Below are 17,593 nucleotides of genomic sequence, written 5' to 3'. Positions count from 1 at the left end.
ATTTTTAATTCAAAGATCCGACCGCGGAGGATGGCCTTATCTCCTCCAATCAAGCGGTCGATTGGTGAGCGGTTGAGTTCTGGTGGGGTGCTTTTTAAAGGGTATATTTTCACCACTTCCGGGGACATAATTGATGGGAGACTTTGTGGATTCTGCGGTCTTTTAAATGGCATTATCACCAGGGCTCATTCAGTAATATAGTTTCTTATGTAATTCCTGAGGATGTGTTTACATCACACTGGTCTAATGGTCATAACGACTCCTTGATAGTAGGATAATTATAAACCCAGGGTCGTTACAATAATATAGTTCACACATACTTCAGTTCATTTTTGGTCAATAAAGTCAATACACAAAGGTTTTGAGTTAAACACACTGAGGCCGTTTACTGTGCAGGCCAGTGATACGGTCTGGTGTAAACTGTATAGTCAATATGGGCCTAATGTAACACGCTGACCAAACTGGCTCTGCTCTGTGCGTCTGCGTCGGCCATCGTGCTGCGTGTTGATTTGTTCTATCCTCATGACATGCAAGTTAAAATACCAAAACTGTGAATCAACTATATTCATTTTTTTTGGGACATGTAGAAACACACGAAACATTCATGGACATTTAGCTAGCTGGCTGTTTCTAGCTCATTTGTCCTGGGAGATAAACATGGCGTTTTTATTTGACCTGAAATTATACGGTCTTTTTAGCTGGATTTATTATAGAATTTTGACCCATTTTTTAATTATACAAAATCGTGTGTTTCTCTATTCCCAACCATTACTCCACAGATAAAAGGGGAAACCGAGTTCGTTTCCCTTATTAATCTCTCATCTTCACGTTTCTTCTTCTGTGGATTTTATATGGCAGTTGGCAACTACCTTTAAGGTGCATCACCGTTTCCAGCTGGACTGGAGTGTGAACCCCCCCCCCCCCCCCCCCCCCCCCCCACATGGTCCTCCTAAAAACCAGTAGATGGATTACCTGACAACATCAGGAAAACGATGCGTACGCTTCAATGGGGGCAGGAGTCCGTGTGTTGTCGTGAGTCTGGATGGCCAGACAGCTACCAACAATGAACAAGAAACTGCCATGAGGGGAATCACAAGTGGCTCGTTTCATCTTTATCTTGAGGTGTTTGGCGGATTTCATGTCATTTAGCTAGCTAGCTAACCAGCAACTGTTACGATGTATTTGAGAGATAACAAGTGCTCATTGTGCAACTTTATTTTTTCAATCAACATTGGAGACTAAATATAGTTTACATGTATTCAACAATCTAAGCCAACCCCATTGCCCCATAGCTGTGCACCTTCAGTTTTGTTGCAGCATCTCAAGCCTCTAAAATAGAACCAGGTTCTGGTCCAATAGTTTGGTTCAAATAGAACCAAGTTCTGTTTAAATACAACCACGTTCTGGTCCATTAGTTCAGTTCCAATAGAACCACGTTCTATTTTAGCCCCTGGCAACGCAAATCTCTGTTGACGTACGCGAGCAGTTTGGATGAAATGATTGAATAATGTATGTGTATAAGTATTTTGAAATGCTTACACATGCAACGTGACATGTTTGGTGAGCAGTTAAGACTGTACTGCTGTGATGGTATTGTGATGGGAGACAAACAAATGAAAACTCCATCCCACAGAAAACAGGCTGGCATTTGAAGCAGCCTTTTCAAAACAGCTCTTACTCTAAAATAACATTGTCATCATTTCCTTCATTCCACAGTATCATTCCAACCTCATAGTGTGGAAGTATATATCATAAAAAATATATATATTTTTGACTGAACTGGGCCTTTAAATGAGATTAACGTCTTTAGAGCGGCTATCTAATTGACTAAACTAACGACAACAGCCTCGCCTGTAGAGATTAGTTTGTATCTGGGATTTGACCATCAGGACTGGACTCTCAGATTGGCAAACTATCCAATCTAAGAAAAGATCAGGAGCGTAATGTAACTAACCAGATTATCCTGATCATCCTAACCTTTCCTGACCTATGAACAGCTTTAAGGTACAATTACCAGCTTAAACCGGGTTACGTTAGAGCCATGTTTTGCTGTACAAACTACAAACCAAATGGAGGAGAAAAAAAAGGCACAAAAAAAAATCATTGTTTATTCTTTCAAAGACATTTGTTAATAAACACCAGTTAAATAGCCCTGTACAGAATTAGTGTGTCGTGTGGTTTAGTGTCGTTGTGTTTGACAGTGTTTCAGTGTTGTCACAAGACTGAAACATTGAGTTGAAAGTAGTCCGTCGCAGGACCTTGAGTGAGCTGAAAGCCATGGCCTGAGAAACAAATGTTCAGATTAAACTCCTAATATCAGTGGAAAGTTAGCGATTAGTTACAGAGAACTGCCCGTCTTTACAAAGCGTCTCAAAGTAGGAGTGCTGATCTCAGATCAGATCCTCTCTGTCCATGTAGTTCTTATTCACAACAATCTAAAAGGCTAAACTGATCCTAGATCAGCACTCCTACTCAGTTGCTTTATGAATACAAACCCTGACCTATAAATGATAGAAAAGCATCTTAGATGTGTCTATCCATCCATCTCTCTCCCTGGCCAGGGTAGGAGGGAGAGGAGAGAGGAGGAGGTAGGAGAGGAGGGAGAGGAGGAGGAGAGAGGAGGAGGTAGTTGTGGAGGAGAGAGGAGGAGGTTGGAGAGGAGGAGGTAGGAGAGAGGAAGAGGTAGGAGAGGAGGAGGAGGTAGGAGAGGAGGAGAGGAGGTAGTATAGGATGAGAGGGGAGGAGAGAGGAGGAGGTAGTAGAGGAGGAGAGAGGAGGGGGTAGTAGAGGAGGAGAGAAGGAGGTAGTAGTAGAGGAGGAGAGAAGGAGGTAGGAGAGGAGGAGAGAGGAGGAGAGAGGAGAGTAGGAGGTAGTAGAGGAGGAAAGGGGAGGAGAGAGGAGGAGGTAGTAGAGGAGGAGAGGGGAGGAGAGAGGAGGAGGTAGTAGAGGAGGAGAGAGGAGGAGGTAGTAGAGGAGGAGAGGGGAGGAGAGAGGATAGGAGGAGGTAGTAGAGGAGGAGAGGGGAGGAGAGAGGAGAGGAGGAGGTAGTAGAGGAGGAGAGGGGAGGAGGTAGTAGAGGAGGAGAGAAGGAGGTAGGAGAGGAGGAGGAGGAGAGAGGAGGTTGGAGAGGAGGAGAGGAGGAGGAGGTAGGAGAGGAGGAGAGAGGAAGAGGTAGTAGAGGAGGAGAGGGGAGGAGAGAGGAGGAGGAGAGGGGAGGAGAGAGGAGGAGGTAGTAGAGGAGGAGAGAGGAGGAGGTAGGAGGAGGAGAGGGGAGGAGAGAGGAGGAGGTAGTAGAGGAGGAGAGAGAAGGAGGTAGGAGAGGAGGAGAGAGAAGGAGGTAGGAGAGGAGGAGAGAGAAGGAGGGATGAGAGGAGGAGAGATGAGGAGGTAGTAGAGGAGGAGAGGGGAGGAGAGAGGAGGAGGTAGTAGAGGAGGAGAGAAGGAGGTAGGAGAGGAGGAGAGAGGAAGAGGTAGGAGAGGAGGAGAGAGGAGGAGGTAGGAGAGAGGAGGGGAGAAGGAGGAGAGAAGGAGGTAGGAGAGGAGGAGAGAGGAGGAGGTAGGAGAGAAGGAGAGAGGAGGAGGTAGGAGAGGAGGGGAGAGGAGGAGGTAGGAGAGAAGGAGAGAGGAGGAGGAGGTAGGAGAGGAAGAGGTAGGCGAGGAGGAGAGAGGAGGAGTTAGGAGAGGAGGAGGAGAGAAGGAGGTAGGAGAGGCTACTAATGAAGGACGAGGTAGGAGAGGAGGAGATGAGGAGGTAGGAGAGGAGGAGGTAGGAGAGGAAGAGGAGAGAGGCTACTAATGAAGGAGAAGGTAGGAGAGGAGGAGATGAGGAGGTAGGAGAGGAGGAGAGAAGGAGGAGAGAGGAGGAGATGAGGAGGAGAGAGGAGTTGGGGGAGGAGGAGAGAGGAGGTAGGAGAGAAGGCAGTAGGAGAGAAGGAGGTAGGAGAGGAGGAGAGAGGCTACTAATGAAGGACGAGGTAGGCTCCAAGTCCTATATTCACAAAGCGTAGGAGTGCTGATCTCGGATCAGATCCTCTCTGTCCATGTAGTTCTTATTCATTACAATCTAAAAGGCTAAACTGATCCTAGATCAGCATCTTGACTCTAATATGTTTTTTTAATGATGTCCCTATCAACTTGAACGTCCTACTATGGGAACCATTTGACACCACTTCCTGTTGACGGCAGCATCGATCAACTGTTTTAAGTGACGCACGGTATTCTCCAGTATTAATATTCAGTGATCAGGTCAGTCGGCTGATGGTTATGACACTCGTTTCCTCTTGTCCTCTACGTAATGATGGGGTCTCCGTAAGCACAGCTCTTCTCTATGGCCAGGTTGTACCAGTTACCTTTCCCTCCTTTATAAGCACTGGTTACGATCCTCGCCCAGCCGTACTCTCCCTGCAGAAACACAAAACAAAACACCGTTACCCTCCATGTTTACATCATAGATGTATAGATGAGTACAAGACACAGTTAATCTATAAAATCATCCAAAACAGGAACAACAGAAAGGGAAGCTCATACACTACATGACCAACAGTATGTAGACACCTGCTCGTCGAACATCGCATTCCAAAATCATGGGCATTAATATGGAGTTGTTCCCCCCTTTGCTGCTATAACAGCCTCCACTCTTCTGGGAAGGCTTTCCACTAGATGTTGGAACATTGCTGCTATAACAGCCTCCACTCTTCTGGGAAGGCTTTCCACTAGATGTTGGAACATTGATGCTATAACAGCCTCCACTCTTCTGGGAAGGTTTTCCACTAGATGCTGGAACATTGCTGCTATAACAGCCTCCACTCTTCTGGGAAGGTTTTCCACTAGATGTTGGAACATTGCTGCTATAACAGCCTCCACTCTTCTGGGAAGGCTTTCCACTAGATGTTGGAACATTGATGCTATAACAGCCTCCACTCTTCTGGGAAGGTTTTCCACTAGATGCTGGAACATTGCTGCTATAACAGCCTCCACTCTTCTGGGAAGGTTTTCCACTAGATGTTGGAACATTGCTGCGGGGACTTGCTTCCGTTCAGCCACAAGAGCGTTAGTGAGGTCGGGCACTGATGTTGGGTGATTAAGGCCTGGCTCGCAGTCGGCGTTCCAATTCATCCCAAAGGTGTTCGATGGGATTGAGGTCAGGGCTCTGTGCAGGCCATTCAAATCCCTTCACACTGATCTCAACAAACCATTTCTGTAGGAACCTCACTTTGTGCACGGGGGCATTGTTCATGCTGAAACAGGAAAGAGCCTTCCCCAAACTGTTGCCACAAAGTTGGATTCACAGAATCGTCTAGAATGTAATTGTATGCTGTAGCGTTAATATTTCACTTGAACTAAGGGGCCTAGCCTGAACCAGGAAAAACAGCCCCAGACCATTATTCCTCCTCCACCAAACTTTACAGGCACTATGCATTGGGGAAGGTAGCGTGCTCCAAACGCAAACCCAGATTCGTCTTGTTGGACTGCCGGATGGTGAAGCGTGATTCATCACTCCAGAGAAAGCGTTTCCACTGCTTCAGAGTCCAATGGCGGTGAGCTTTACACCACTCCGGCCGATGCTTGGCATTGCGCATGGTGATTTTAGGCTTGTGTGCGGCTGCTCGTCCATGGAAACCCATTTCATGAAGCTCCCGACGAATAGTTATTGTGCTGATGTTGCTTCCAGTAGCAGTTTGGAACTCGGTAGTGAGTGTTGCAACCAAGGACAGACGTCATTGTTAAGTTTCTTTGACATTCCGAGGCTGAACTACAACCTCCTATAGCCGAGGAGACGAATCATTTTTGACTTTACTTTGGGAGTAATATAATTCTGTCTATCAATTGATGAAAACAAATCAAGTCAAATTTTATGTTTATTTTTGGAATGAGTTGGACCGCAGAGTGAAGGAAAAGCAGCCAACAAGTGCTCAGCATATGTGGGATCTCCTTCTAGACTGTTGCCTCTGGAGAGTCCTGCGGTAGCAGGCAGTGCAGTTGCTGTACCAGGCGGTAATACAGCCCAACAGGATGCTCTCAATTGTGCATCTGTAAAAGTCTGTGGGGGTTTTAGGGGCCAAGCCAAATTTCTTCAGCCTCCTGATGTTGTCTGTGTGGACCATTTGATGAGTTGGAGTCATGCGTGGCCATGTAGTCATTTTTTGTTTGTCTTCCATTTCCTAATAAGTGCTCCCACAGTTGATTTCTCCAAACCAAGCTGCTTACCTATTGCAGATTCAGTCTTCCCAGCCTGGTGCAGGTCTACAATTTTGTTTCTGGTGTCGTTTGACAGCTCTTTGGTCTTGGCCATAGTGGAGTTTGGAGTGTGACTGTTTGTGGACAGGTGTCTTTTATACTGATAACAAGTTCAAACAGGTGCCATTAATACAGGTAACGAGTGGAGGACAGAGGAAGTTACAGGTCTGTGAGAGCCAGAAATATTGCTTGTTTGTAGGTGACCAAAGACTTATTTTCCACCATAATTTGCAAATAAATTCATAAAAAATCCTACGTGATTTTCTGGATTTTTTTCCTCATTTTGTCAGTCATAGTTGAAGTGTACCTATGATGAAAATTACAGGCCTCTCTCATCTTTTAAGTGGGAGAACTTGCACAATTGGTGGCTGACTAAATACGTTTTTGCCCCACTGTATGTGGTTTCCAGTTTGCATAGTCCAGTGTAGTTCTTTGAGGACCGTCGTGGTATCAGCTTGAGGGGGAATATACACGGCTGTGACTCTAACCGAAGATAATTCTCTTGGGAGGTAATACGGTCGACATTTGATTATGAGGTATTCTTGGTCGGGTGAACAAAAGGACTCTGTACGTCACAGTCACACCACGAGTAGTTAATCATGAAACATACACCCCCGCCTTTCTTCTTCTCAGAGAGTTCTTTATTCCTGTCTGTGTGATGTTCTAAGAACCCAGCTGGCTGTATGGACGGGGACAGTATATCCAGAGTTCTTTATTCCTGTCTGTACGATGCACTGAGAACCCAGCTGGCTGTATGGGCGGGGACAGTATATCCAGAGTTCTTTATTCCTGTCTGTACGATGCACTGAGAACCCAGCTGGCTGTATGGACGGGGACAGTATATCCAGAGTTCTTTATTCCTGTCTGTACGATGCACTGAGAACCCAGCTGGCTGTATGGACGGGGACAGTATATCCAGAGTTCTTTATTCCTGTCTGTACGATGCACTGAGAACCCAGCTGGCTGTATGGACGGGGACAGTATATCCAGAGTTCTTTATTCCTGTCTGTGTGATGTACTGAGAACCCAGCTGGCTGTATGGACGGGGACAGTATATCCAGAGTTCTTTATTCCTGTCTGTGTGATGTACTACGAACCCAGCTGGCTGTATGGATGGGGACAGAACAACAGAGTATGTTACAGTCCCTGATGTCTCTCTGGAAGGAGATCCTCGCCCTGAGCTCATCTACTTTATGATCCAGGGACTGAACATTAGCGAGTAATATACTCGGAAGCGGTGGATGGTGTGCACGCCTCCTGAGTCGGACTCGAAGTCCACTCCGAATACCTCTTCTCTCCTCCAGCGGAGTCTTGGAGCTTCTGAAATAAGTTCAATTTCCCTGAGGGGGTACGAACAAAGGATCCACTCCTCCGGTGGTGTTATGGAGCACAAAAAAACCGAATTACTGCAAAGTTGCTTAGGAGCTAGAAGCAGAGCTGCCATGACTGTCGGCGCCATCTTGCTTAAGCAATTCACTTTCTGTACAATAGAACACGTTTAAACCCAGACATCTTTTCTGGGATGTTGAAAGTCACTGAGCTCTTCAGTAAGACCATTCTACTGCCAGTGTTTGTCTATGGAGATTGCATGGCTGTGTGCTCAAAATGATATACCTGTCAGCAACGGGTGAGGCTGAAATAGCCCGAATCCACTCATTTGAAGGGGAGTCCACATACTTTTGTACATATTGTGTATGTTGTCCAGTCTTTCAATGAGTAAATATTCCATACAAGTCAAATAATGAATGTATTGTACAAGCGAGACTAACCCAAGGCTCTCCCCAGGAGTTGCGGACCACCCAGTACTCCGTCCCGTCCTCCGCCACCCCCCAGCCTGCTACTGAGATGATATGGTTCATTAGAGACAAGGGGTGGAACTCGGCAAACACACCACCACGATACGCCTCCAGGCCCTTCGTAGCCATCACACCGCAGCTGAGGAGAGGACGGAACAACAGCCACAATGTGAGAATGAGGTTTATCAAAAGCAAGAACACAAGATGTTACAAAGGACATTTTACTACGTGCATTACATGTACAGATTGCTAACGTTATACATTTCAACACTCAAGGCTAAAAAAGGACATTTTACTACGTGCATTACATGTACAGATTGCTAACGCTATACATTTCAACACTCAAGGCTAAAAAAGGACATTTTACTACGTGCATTACATGTACAGATTGCTAACGTTATACATTTCAACACTCAAGGCTAAAAAAAAGGACATTTTACTACGTGCATTACATGTACAGAGTGCTAACGTTATACATTTCAACACTCAAGGCTAAAAAAAGGCATTTTGTTGATATCAAAAAGATATAAATGGGAAAATCATATTTTCTACTTCTTGATTTTTTAAATTATTATTATTTTTTAAAACTTTTACTTGTGATTTTGTTCTTCAGACTGAGAGAAATGTTAACATGACGAACCAAAGAACACAGATCTCACCTGATTGGCCCGTTGGTGTATATCTCAGCCTTCATCTGGTTTCGTCCTGACACCTCCCCGTAGTCTCCTACCTTCCACAGGGTGTAGTTCTGCACCACAGCACACGCATCAGAGGAACAGGTCCCACACTGGTTGAACAGCTCACACTCTGTAGAACATAGAGCTCACTAGTTGAACAGCTCACACTCTGTAGATCATAGAGCTCACTGGTTGAACAGCTCACACTCTGTAGAACATAGAGCGCACTGGTTGAACAGCTCACACTCTGTAGAACATAGAGCTCACTGGTTGAACAGCTCACACTCTGTAGAACATAGAGCTCACTGGTTGAACAGCTCACACTCTGTAGAACATAGAGCTCACCAGTTGAACAGCTCACACTCTGTAGAACATAGAGCTCACCAGTTGAACAGCTCACACTCTGTAGAACAGAGCTCACACTCTGTTGAACAGCTCACTCTGTAGAACATAGAGCTCACTAGTTGAACAGCTCACACTCTGTAGAACAGAGCTCACACTCTGTTGAACAGCTCACTCTGTAGAACATAGAGCTCACTAGTTGAACAGCTCACACTCTGTAGATCATAGAGCTCACTGGTTGAACAGCTCACACTCTGTAGAACAGAGCTCACTGGTTAAACAGCTCACACTCTGTAGAACATAGAGCTCACTGGTTGAACAGCTCACACTCTGTAGAACATAGAGCGCACTGGTTGAACAGCTCACACTCTGTAGAACAGAGCTCACTGGTTAAACAGCTCACACTCTGTAGAACATAGAGCTCACTGGTTGAACAGCTCACACTCTGTAGAACATAGAGCTCACTGGTTGAACAGCTCACACTCTGTAGAACATAGAGCGCACTGGTTGAACAGCTCACACTCTGTAGAACATAGAGCGCACTGGTTGAACAGCTCACACTCTGTAGAACATAGAGCTCACTGGTTGAACAGCTCACACTCTGTAGAACAGAGCTCACTGGTTGAACAGCTCACACTCTGTAGAACATAGAGCTCACTGGTTGAACAGCTCACACTCTGTAGAACATAGAGCTCACTGGTTGAACAGCTCACACTCTGTAGAACATAGAGACCACAAGAGTGAGTGATGGAAAATGTAATGTAAACTACCAAAGTGTATTTGTGAATGGAAATGATGCACATGGATGAGTGACGATTCTATGAGACAAAATTCAAAATGTAACAATCCCATGCACCCTATCCCCCATAGTGCACTGCTTTAAACTAGCGCGTACAGAAAAATAGTTAGAAAAACAAATCTCTTATTACCCAAATCAGGTGTTATGAGGAACTAGCACAAATCAAAACAAGACGCAGGATAAAAACCTAAATGTTAAAAGCCATGTTATAGAGGCCCTACTTTGGTTCTTAGCCTGATAGTTGTTGCACGTCTCATCGGGGATGCCCTTCTGGTGAGCGTATTGGTACACCCCTGTGTGGTCTCCTCCGTAGCAGGACCCAGCATGGCCACAGTCTATCACGTTCTGGACAGACAGATAGGCTGATGGCCACGTACCACCACGCTTGATGTTGATACGGTCTGGGGGGGGGGGGGGGGGGGCAACAAACGTCAACAAATGTATTGATATGATAGAGGCATGACTGTAAATACATTTATTAAATCACTTTTATCACAAGGTTAGCCTGTAAAAACATAATACAGAGTGACATTTGTAACAATAATGACAGCTTGTGATTTGTTACATTGTAACATGTTAATTGTTCACGTTAAGATCATTGTTACAATGTTGTTTCTTTGTAACTAGTTAATAGTTCACGTTAAGTTCATTGTTACATTGTAACAAGTTAGTGAGTTATATCAGTCCAGAAATGGTCAAATGTGTATTATTGGCAACATTGCATAACATTGTGGAGGAGAAATTACCGGCAATTGCACTGCTAGATCCCATGGCCCAGCACGAGCCGCAGTACTGTGGAATGTGTTGGTTCCTCGTGATGCTGGCATAGTTTTTCCCCTCAATGTTTCTCCAGTCCCAAACTGCTGGCAGCTCAGATACATTAAGGTATTCATGTGGTCGGGGATATGTCCTGGGAAATGACAAGAACAAACAGCTCAGATACATTAAGGTGTTCATGTGGTCGGGGATATGTCCTGGGAAATGACAACAACAACAGCATGTATCTCCATTTCCTGCACTATTTATGGAGATACAGATTCAAAATAATGATAGTTTGTTAATAAAACACTGTTTAGGGATGGATCATATTTTACAGAATGGTTACCTGGAGGAACATGGGGGGAGGGGGCATGCTTTGTGTTTAGTATTTGTTTTAACACAGGGGAGGGTCATGTCATTTGTAATGATGATGACATTTCAATATTTCTTAGTATTTTAGAATGAGTTGCTCATTATTAGGCTAGATATTGACGTCAGATAATATCAAATGAGCTTACAGGCTATTCAGTGTGGTCTCAATCAAATGATCCATAGCCTGTGGGCTATACAGCAGGCTATACAGCAGGCTATAGTTATACAGCAGGTTATAGTTATACAACAGGTTATAGTTATACAGCAGGTTATAGTTATACAGCAGGTTATACAGAAGGTTATAGTTAGACAGAAGGTTATAGTTATACAACAGGTTATAGTTATACAGCAGGTTATAGTTATACAGCAGGTTATAGTTATACAGCAGGTTATAGTTATACAGCAGGTTATAGTTATACAGCAGGTTATACAGCAGGTTATAGTTATACAGCAGATTATACAGAAGGTTATAGTTATACAGCAGGTTATACAGAAGGTTATAGTTATACAGCAGGTTATAGTTATACAGCAGATTATACAGAAGGTTATAGTTATACAGCAGGTTATACAGAAGGTTATAGTTATACAGCAGGTTATACAGCAGGTTATAGTTATACAACAGGCTATAGTTATACAGCAGGTTATAGTTATACAGCAGGTTATACAGAAGGTTATAGTTATACAGCAGGTTATACAGCAGGTTATACAGAAGGCTATACAGCAGGCTTAACAAAGTACATTCTCGTAGAAGCACAGAGCAAAGTTATACATCTATGAAAATGTACTTCCTTCCTGAGTGTTTTTGTGCTGCTGGGATGGTGTGAATAAAACTAGGCTGCATTACACACTGCAATGGATATTCCAACCCTGATCCCCAGCCTGCTCTGCTCTTCCTGATAAAAACGTTGTTTTTTGTGTGTGCTCCTTATTAACCAATGACTGTGCTGTATAGGTCTACAGTGGTAGTTCAAGAGGAGAGTCAAAGGTTTCTTCTGAAAATAATGTTTGATTAGGCCTAGTCCCAAAACATGCACTTGGGTTATTGAGTTATTGACCTCACATTAAGACAGATTCTAGTAACTGACATTGTGGTTCTGAAACTTGAAGCAGCAGCAGCCACAATCAATCGGAAATGGACAGCTCACGGTGCTGAAAGTAGGCAAATTCCAGTAGGTACAATTAATTTAAACCATCTTCATTTTAATTAGACTCTACTAACAACAAGAGGGCTTTGTGTTTGAGCCTATGTCTTCCTATTTAAGAAAGAAGAGTTGGTCCTACCTGTTAGACAGACATTAGGCTATAAACTGCTATATCCATAGATTTGTAGGTAATTTCCTCCACCCACCATACACTCTTTAAATAGCCTTCCTCTGTGTCAGTGAAGGGCTGTTAAGTTAAAACCAGGACTGGATGTGGACACCTGTTCGTAGAACATCTCATTCCAAAATCATGGGCATTAATATGGAGTTGGTCCAACCCTTTGCTGCTATAACAGCCTCCACTCTTCTGGGAAGGCTTTCCACTAGATGTTGGAACATTGCTGCTATAACAGCCTCCACTCTTCTGGGAAGGCTTTCCACTAGATGTTGGAACATTGCTGCTATAACAGCCTCCACTCTTCTGGGAAGGCTTTCCACTAGATGTTGGAACATTGCTGTTATAACAGCCTCCACTCTTCTGGGAAGGCTTTCCACTAGATGTTGGAACATTGCTGCCAAAACAGCCTCCACTCTTCTGGGAAGGCTTTCCACTATATGTTGGAACATTGCTGCTATAACAGCCTCCACTCTTCTGGGAAGGCTTTCCACTAGATGTTGGAACATTGCTGCTATAACAGCCTCCTCTTCTGGGAAGGCTTTCCACTAGATGTTGGAACATTGCTGCTATAACAGCCTCCACTCTTCTGGGAAGGCTTTCCACTAGATGTTGGAACATTGCTGCTATAACAGCCTCCTCTTCTGGGAAGGCCTTCCACTAGATGTTGGAACATTGCTGCTATAACAGCCTCCACTCTTCTGGGAAGGCTTTCCACTAGATGTAGGAACATTGCTGCTATAACAGCCTCCACTCTTCTGGGAAGGCTTTCCACTAGATGTTGGAACATTGCTGCTATAACAGCCTCCACTCTTCTGGGAAGGCTTTCCACTAGATGTTGGAACATTGCTGCTATAACAGCCTCCACTCTTCTGGGAAGGCTTTCCACTAGATGTAGGAACATTGCTGCTTTAACAGCCTCCACTCTTCTGGGAAGGCTTTCCACTAGATGTTGGAACATTGCTGCTATAACAGCCTCCACTCTTCTGGGAAGGCTTTCCACTAGATGTTGGAACATTGCTGCTATAACAGCCTCCACTCTTCTGGGAAGGCTTTCCACTAGATGTTGGAACATTGCTGCTATAACAGCCTCCACTCTTCTGGGAAGGCTTTCCACTAGATGTTGGAACATTGCTGCTATAACAGCCTCCACTCTTCTGGGAAGGCTTTCCACTAGATGTTGGAACATTGCTGCTATAACAGCCTCCACTCTTCTGGGAAGGCTTTCCACTAGATGTTGGAACATTGCTGCGGGGACTTGCTTCTATTCAGCCACAAGAGCATTAATGAGGTTGGGCACTGATGTTGGGCGATTAGGACTGGCTTGCAGTCAGCATTCCAATTCATCCCAAAAGTGTTCGATGGGGTTGAGGTCAGGGCTCTGTGCAGGCCATTCAATGGTCTTCCACACTGATCTCGACAAACCATTTCAGTATGGACCTCGCTTTGTGCACGGGGGCATTGTCATGCTGAAACAGGACAGGGCCTGTCAATCCACTCATTTGAAGGGGTGTCCACATACTGCTGTATATATAGTGAAGCTGGGAAAGATGTGACTCCGATGCATAAGGGAATATCATTCTTTAGTTTATTTGACATTGAGGCTGAACTACAGCCTTCGATAGCTGAGGAGACAAAAAAAATCTGTCACTATCAATTGATTAGGCCATTAACTTTCTGTCCAATAGAAGATGTTTAAACCCACACAGCTTTTAGGGAAACACTTGTGACCTTCTCTCATTGGGTTAAACCACAGAAGAAGAGTAGCCAGCAGTTCATTAAAGCTTACGTTTTTCGGTAGGCCTACTCTGTCTGGGGTGGAAAGGTAGGCCTACTCTGTCTGGGGTGGAAAGGTAGGCCCTACTCTGTCTGGGGTGGAAAGGTAGGCCCTACTCTGTCTGGGGTGGAAAGGTAGGCCTACTCTGTCTGGGGTGGAAAGGTAGGCCCTACTCTGTCTGGGGTGGAAAGGTAGGCCCTACTCTGTCTGGGGTGGAAAGGTAGGCCCTACTCTGTCTGGGGTGGAAAGGTAGGCCCTACTCTGTCTGGGGTGGAAAGGTAGGCCCTACTCTGTCTGGGGTGGAAAGGTATGCCCTACTCTGTCTGGGGTGGAAAGGTAGGCCTACTCTGTCTGGGGTGGAAAGGTAGGCCCTACTCTGTCTGGGGTGGAAAGGTAGGCCCTACTTTTGAAAGTACCATGGTCAGATTCCTAATGACGTCTCAGATAAAAATTATTTTCAAACAGGGACAGTTTTGTTTCAAACAAGACACAGTGATTTGGCATTGGAGAAACATGATAAGATGAACACATATGCCTATCTCTCGGTCCATTCTTAGCCTGGAATTTAGGTAATTTGTATGGTATTAAAAATATATATTCTGCTAATATGTTAAATTATGTAGACTTGCATGAAATGTTCATAAAAGGCTATTTTTTTCTTGGATCTGCAAATACAATGATTTTGCTATAAAGATCTTTCCACTCCTACTCTTGTCCTCTGTGGTCTGTGAACCCACAACCCTCTGGCCAGCAGTCCTGATCAAAAGTCCTGCTTTGTAACGATTACAAGAAGAACAGTTTATAAAATGACATATCAAAGGCTATGCTCTGTCCAAGAAGTGAGGGTAAACGGTAGACATGTTATCCACTTCCTGTTTTAATTATTATTATGATTATAGGGGAGGGTCACTTGTCTTCTTTTCAAGCGTTCAGGTCGTTTACTAAAATACACAGAACAATAATGTAAAAACCAAACATGCACCAATTTCAACGATTTTACTGAGTTACAGTTCATATAATGAAATCAGTCAATTTAAATAAATTCATTTGGCCCTAATCTATGGATTTCACATGACTGGGCAGGCACGCAGCCATAGGTGGGCTTGGGAAGGCATAGGCCCAGCCAATTAGAAATCATTTTCCCCCACAAAAAGGGCTTTATTACAGACAGAAATACTCCTCAATTTAATCAGCTGTCGGGGTGGCTGGTCTCAGACGATCCCTCAGGTGAAGAAGCAGGAAGTGGAGGTCCAGGGACCTCATTTATACATGTTGCGTACGAACAGAAGTCGTTGGTAAACTTACGCTGTGTGCGATCCTTTCTAAGCAAAGTGTGTGATTTATCAATTTGTACTTATACTTGAGAATGTGTGTAAATTGAAGCACACCTCTCGACCCTGCGTACGCACACCACCTTGTGGGTGAGAAGCCAAACTGCATAGTGAAATACCATCCACCAAAATAGAGAAAGGATTGACATACTGGACCAAATAATCATAAAACTATGAAGAAAAAATATAATACATGAATAGTTTATTCATATATTTATTTGATATATTTTATTTATTTTAAAACTACTAATAGTTTTCTATCGAATTCTATAAACATGAAACCATTTAAGCCTAATTGAATAATAAAAGTGAATTAGAAAGAGAGTGGTGGGTAAGGTTGGAGGAAATTGAGTTAAACCTGTTCAATGATATAAAAAGGCAACACTGAGGCATTGTGACTTGGTGGAGGATCTGGCACAAGCTGCATCATGAGGCATTGTGACTTGGTGGAGGATCTGGCACAAGCTGCATCATGAGGCATTGTGACTTGGTGGAGGATCTGGCACAAGCTGCATCATGAGGCATTGTGACTTGGTGGAGGATCTGGCACAAGCTGCATCATGAGGCATTGTGACTTGGTGGAGGATCTGGCACAAGCTGCATCATGAGACAGTGTGCTGGTCCATAGCAGACCGTGAAGAGTCTCTCTGCCCTTCTTCTGTTGTACTTATATCATCATTTTGTTTTACGTTTTCAAATCAAACCATTTCTTTTTCATTTCATTAACTGTTCTGCACTCAGATGAGGCAGAATTTCCCACAGCTCTTAACCTGCTCTCAAGTAATATTTTTTCTCTTATTTGACAAGCTATTGCTGAGGGCTCCAAAAAGTACGGCTTGTTTTGCTTCCACTTTGGTGATCAAAGGTTCTATTTCCGCGTCCAAAAAGTTGTTTTTCTTTGTCTTCTTTGATTTCGTATTGGTTGGAGGACAGAAACTAGTGACATTTCTTGCAGATTTAAAGGGAAAGTTTGTGACCATAAATGGTCATGTAGGGCAGTTCTTTATGTAAATGAGACGTCACTTGTACTAGCACGGTGTTTTAGAACGCGTCTGATTTATCAAGGCAGTTCTACATTTTCTTTGTACAAGTTAATTTAGAAGCTTTTTTACACAACGTTGGTAAATGATGGGCCCTTGGTTGGCGTGGATACACGTGGTCTGCGGTTGGGAGGGCGGTTGGAGGCGGCATATGGCAGAGTAATGAACATAAAATTATCTGGCAACAGCTCTGGTGGACATTCCTGAAGTCAACATGCCAATTGCTATCTCCCTCAAACATTTTGACATCTGTGGCATTGTGTTGTGTGACAAAACTGCAGATTTTTAGAGTGGCCTTTTATTGCCCCCAGCACAAGGTGCACCTGTGTAATGCTCATGCTGTTTAATCAGCTTCTTGATATGCCACATCTGTGAAGTGGATAAATTATCTTGGCAAAGGAGAAATGCTCACTAACTGGGATGTAAAAACAAATGTGTGCACATTGATAATTTATGTGATCTATAACTTCAGCTCATGAAACATGGGACCAACACCTTACATTTTGCAGTTATATTTTTGTTCAGTGTATATTTTGCTAAAGGGATGGCCATTCATTTTAATTGAATGGGTCCGACTTTCTCAATGTAACTCTTACTATAAATAACATTCACTCCCTTGTGTAACTTCACAGTAGTCGACTGGGAAAATCTTTGCGGTGATTTTCTGCTAAAAATATCTCTGATCAACGACCACTTACTTGACAGATGTAGGTCTACCGTCCCGGATAGGTTTGTAGCATGCGCCTAACGTACTCAGGAAATCGCTGTCCGCTGCTTCCAAAATAAACAATTCGTTGGACAAAAATGACAACAAAAACACTGTGACAGCTGACGCCATGTTGCTGTACTTCTTCTTCGTTGATATGTTTAATGCGCGTCTATGCTGTAAAGGCGAACGGGTGCCACCTAGCGTCACGGCTTGTAAATAATCTTATTCCGGTGTTATTTCTGTGCTATTACCGTTCAGTAGACTTTTACACTGTTCATTGTGCACAGTGGTGTAAAGGACTTAAGTAAAGATAATTTAACGTACTACTTAAATCGTTTTTTGGGGTATATGCACTTTATATTACTATTTATATTTATTGACTGCTTTTACTTTTTACTTCACTACTTTCCTAATTAAAATTATGTACTTTTTACTTA

At 43.8% G+C, this 17,593-nt stretch overlaps 1 protein-coding gene across 1 annotated transcript; it reads right to left on the bottom strand.

Annotated features, from left to right (window-relative positions):
- Positions 1–3,648: 3,648 nt before the first annotated feature.
- Positions 3,649–17,295, bottom strand: LOC139386891 (cathepsin Z). Its single transcript, XM_071132756.1, has 6 exons — positions 17,146–17,295; positions 10,598–10,761; positions 10,073–10,252; positions 8,693–8,840; positions 8,007–8,172; positions 3,649–4,401 (listed from the first exon to the last, which is right to left on the bottom strand). The coding sequence occupies exons 1-6, from the start codon at positions 17,283–17,285 to the stop codon at positions 4,288–4,290; spliced, it is 912 nt and encodes a 303-aa protein (XP_070988857.1). The 5' UTR covers positions 17,286–17,295; the 3' UTR covers positions 3,649–4,287.
- Positions 17,296–17,593: the final 298 nt, after the last annotated feature.

The sequence above is a fragment of the Oncorhynchus clarkii genome, chromosome 28, assembly GCF_045791955.1.
Source record: "Oncorhynchus clarkii lewisi isolate Uvic-CL-2024 chromosome 28, UVic_Ocla_1.0, whole genome shotgun sequence".
In the NCBI taxonomy this organism is placed as follows: Eukaryota; Metazoa; Chordata; class Actinopteri; order Salmoniformes; family Salmonidae; genus Oncorhynchus; species Oncorhynchus clarkii.
The sequence above is the reverse complement of the archived record's forward strand: the minus strand, read 5'-3'. Positions and strand labels throughout refer to the sequence as shown.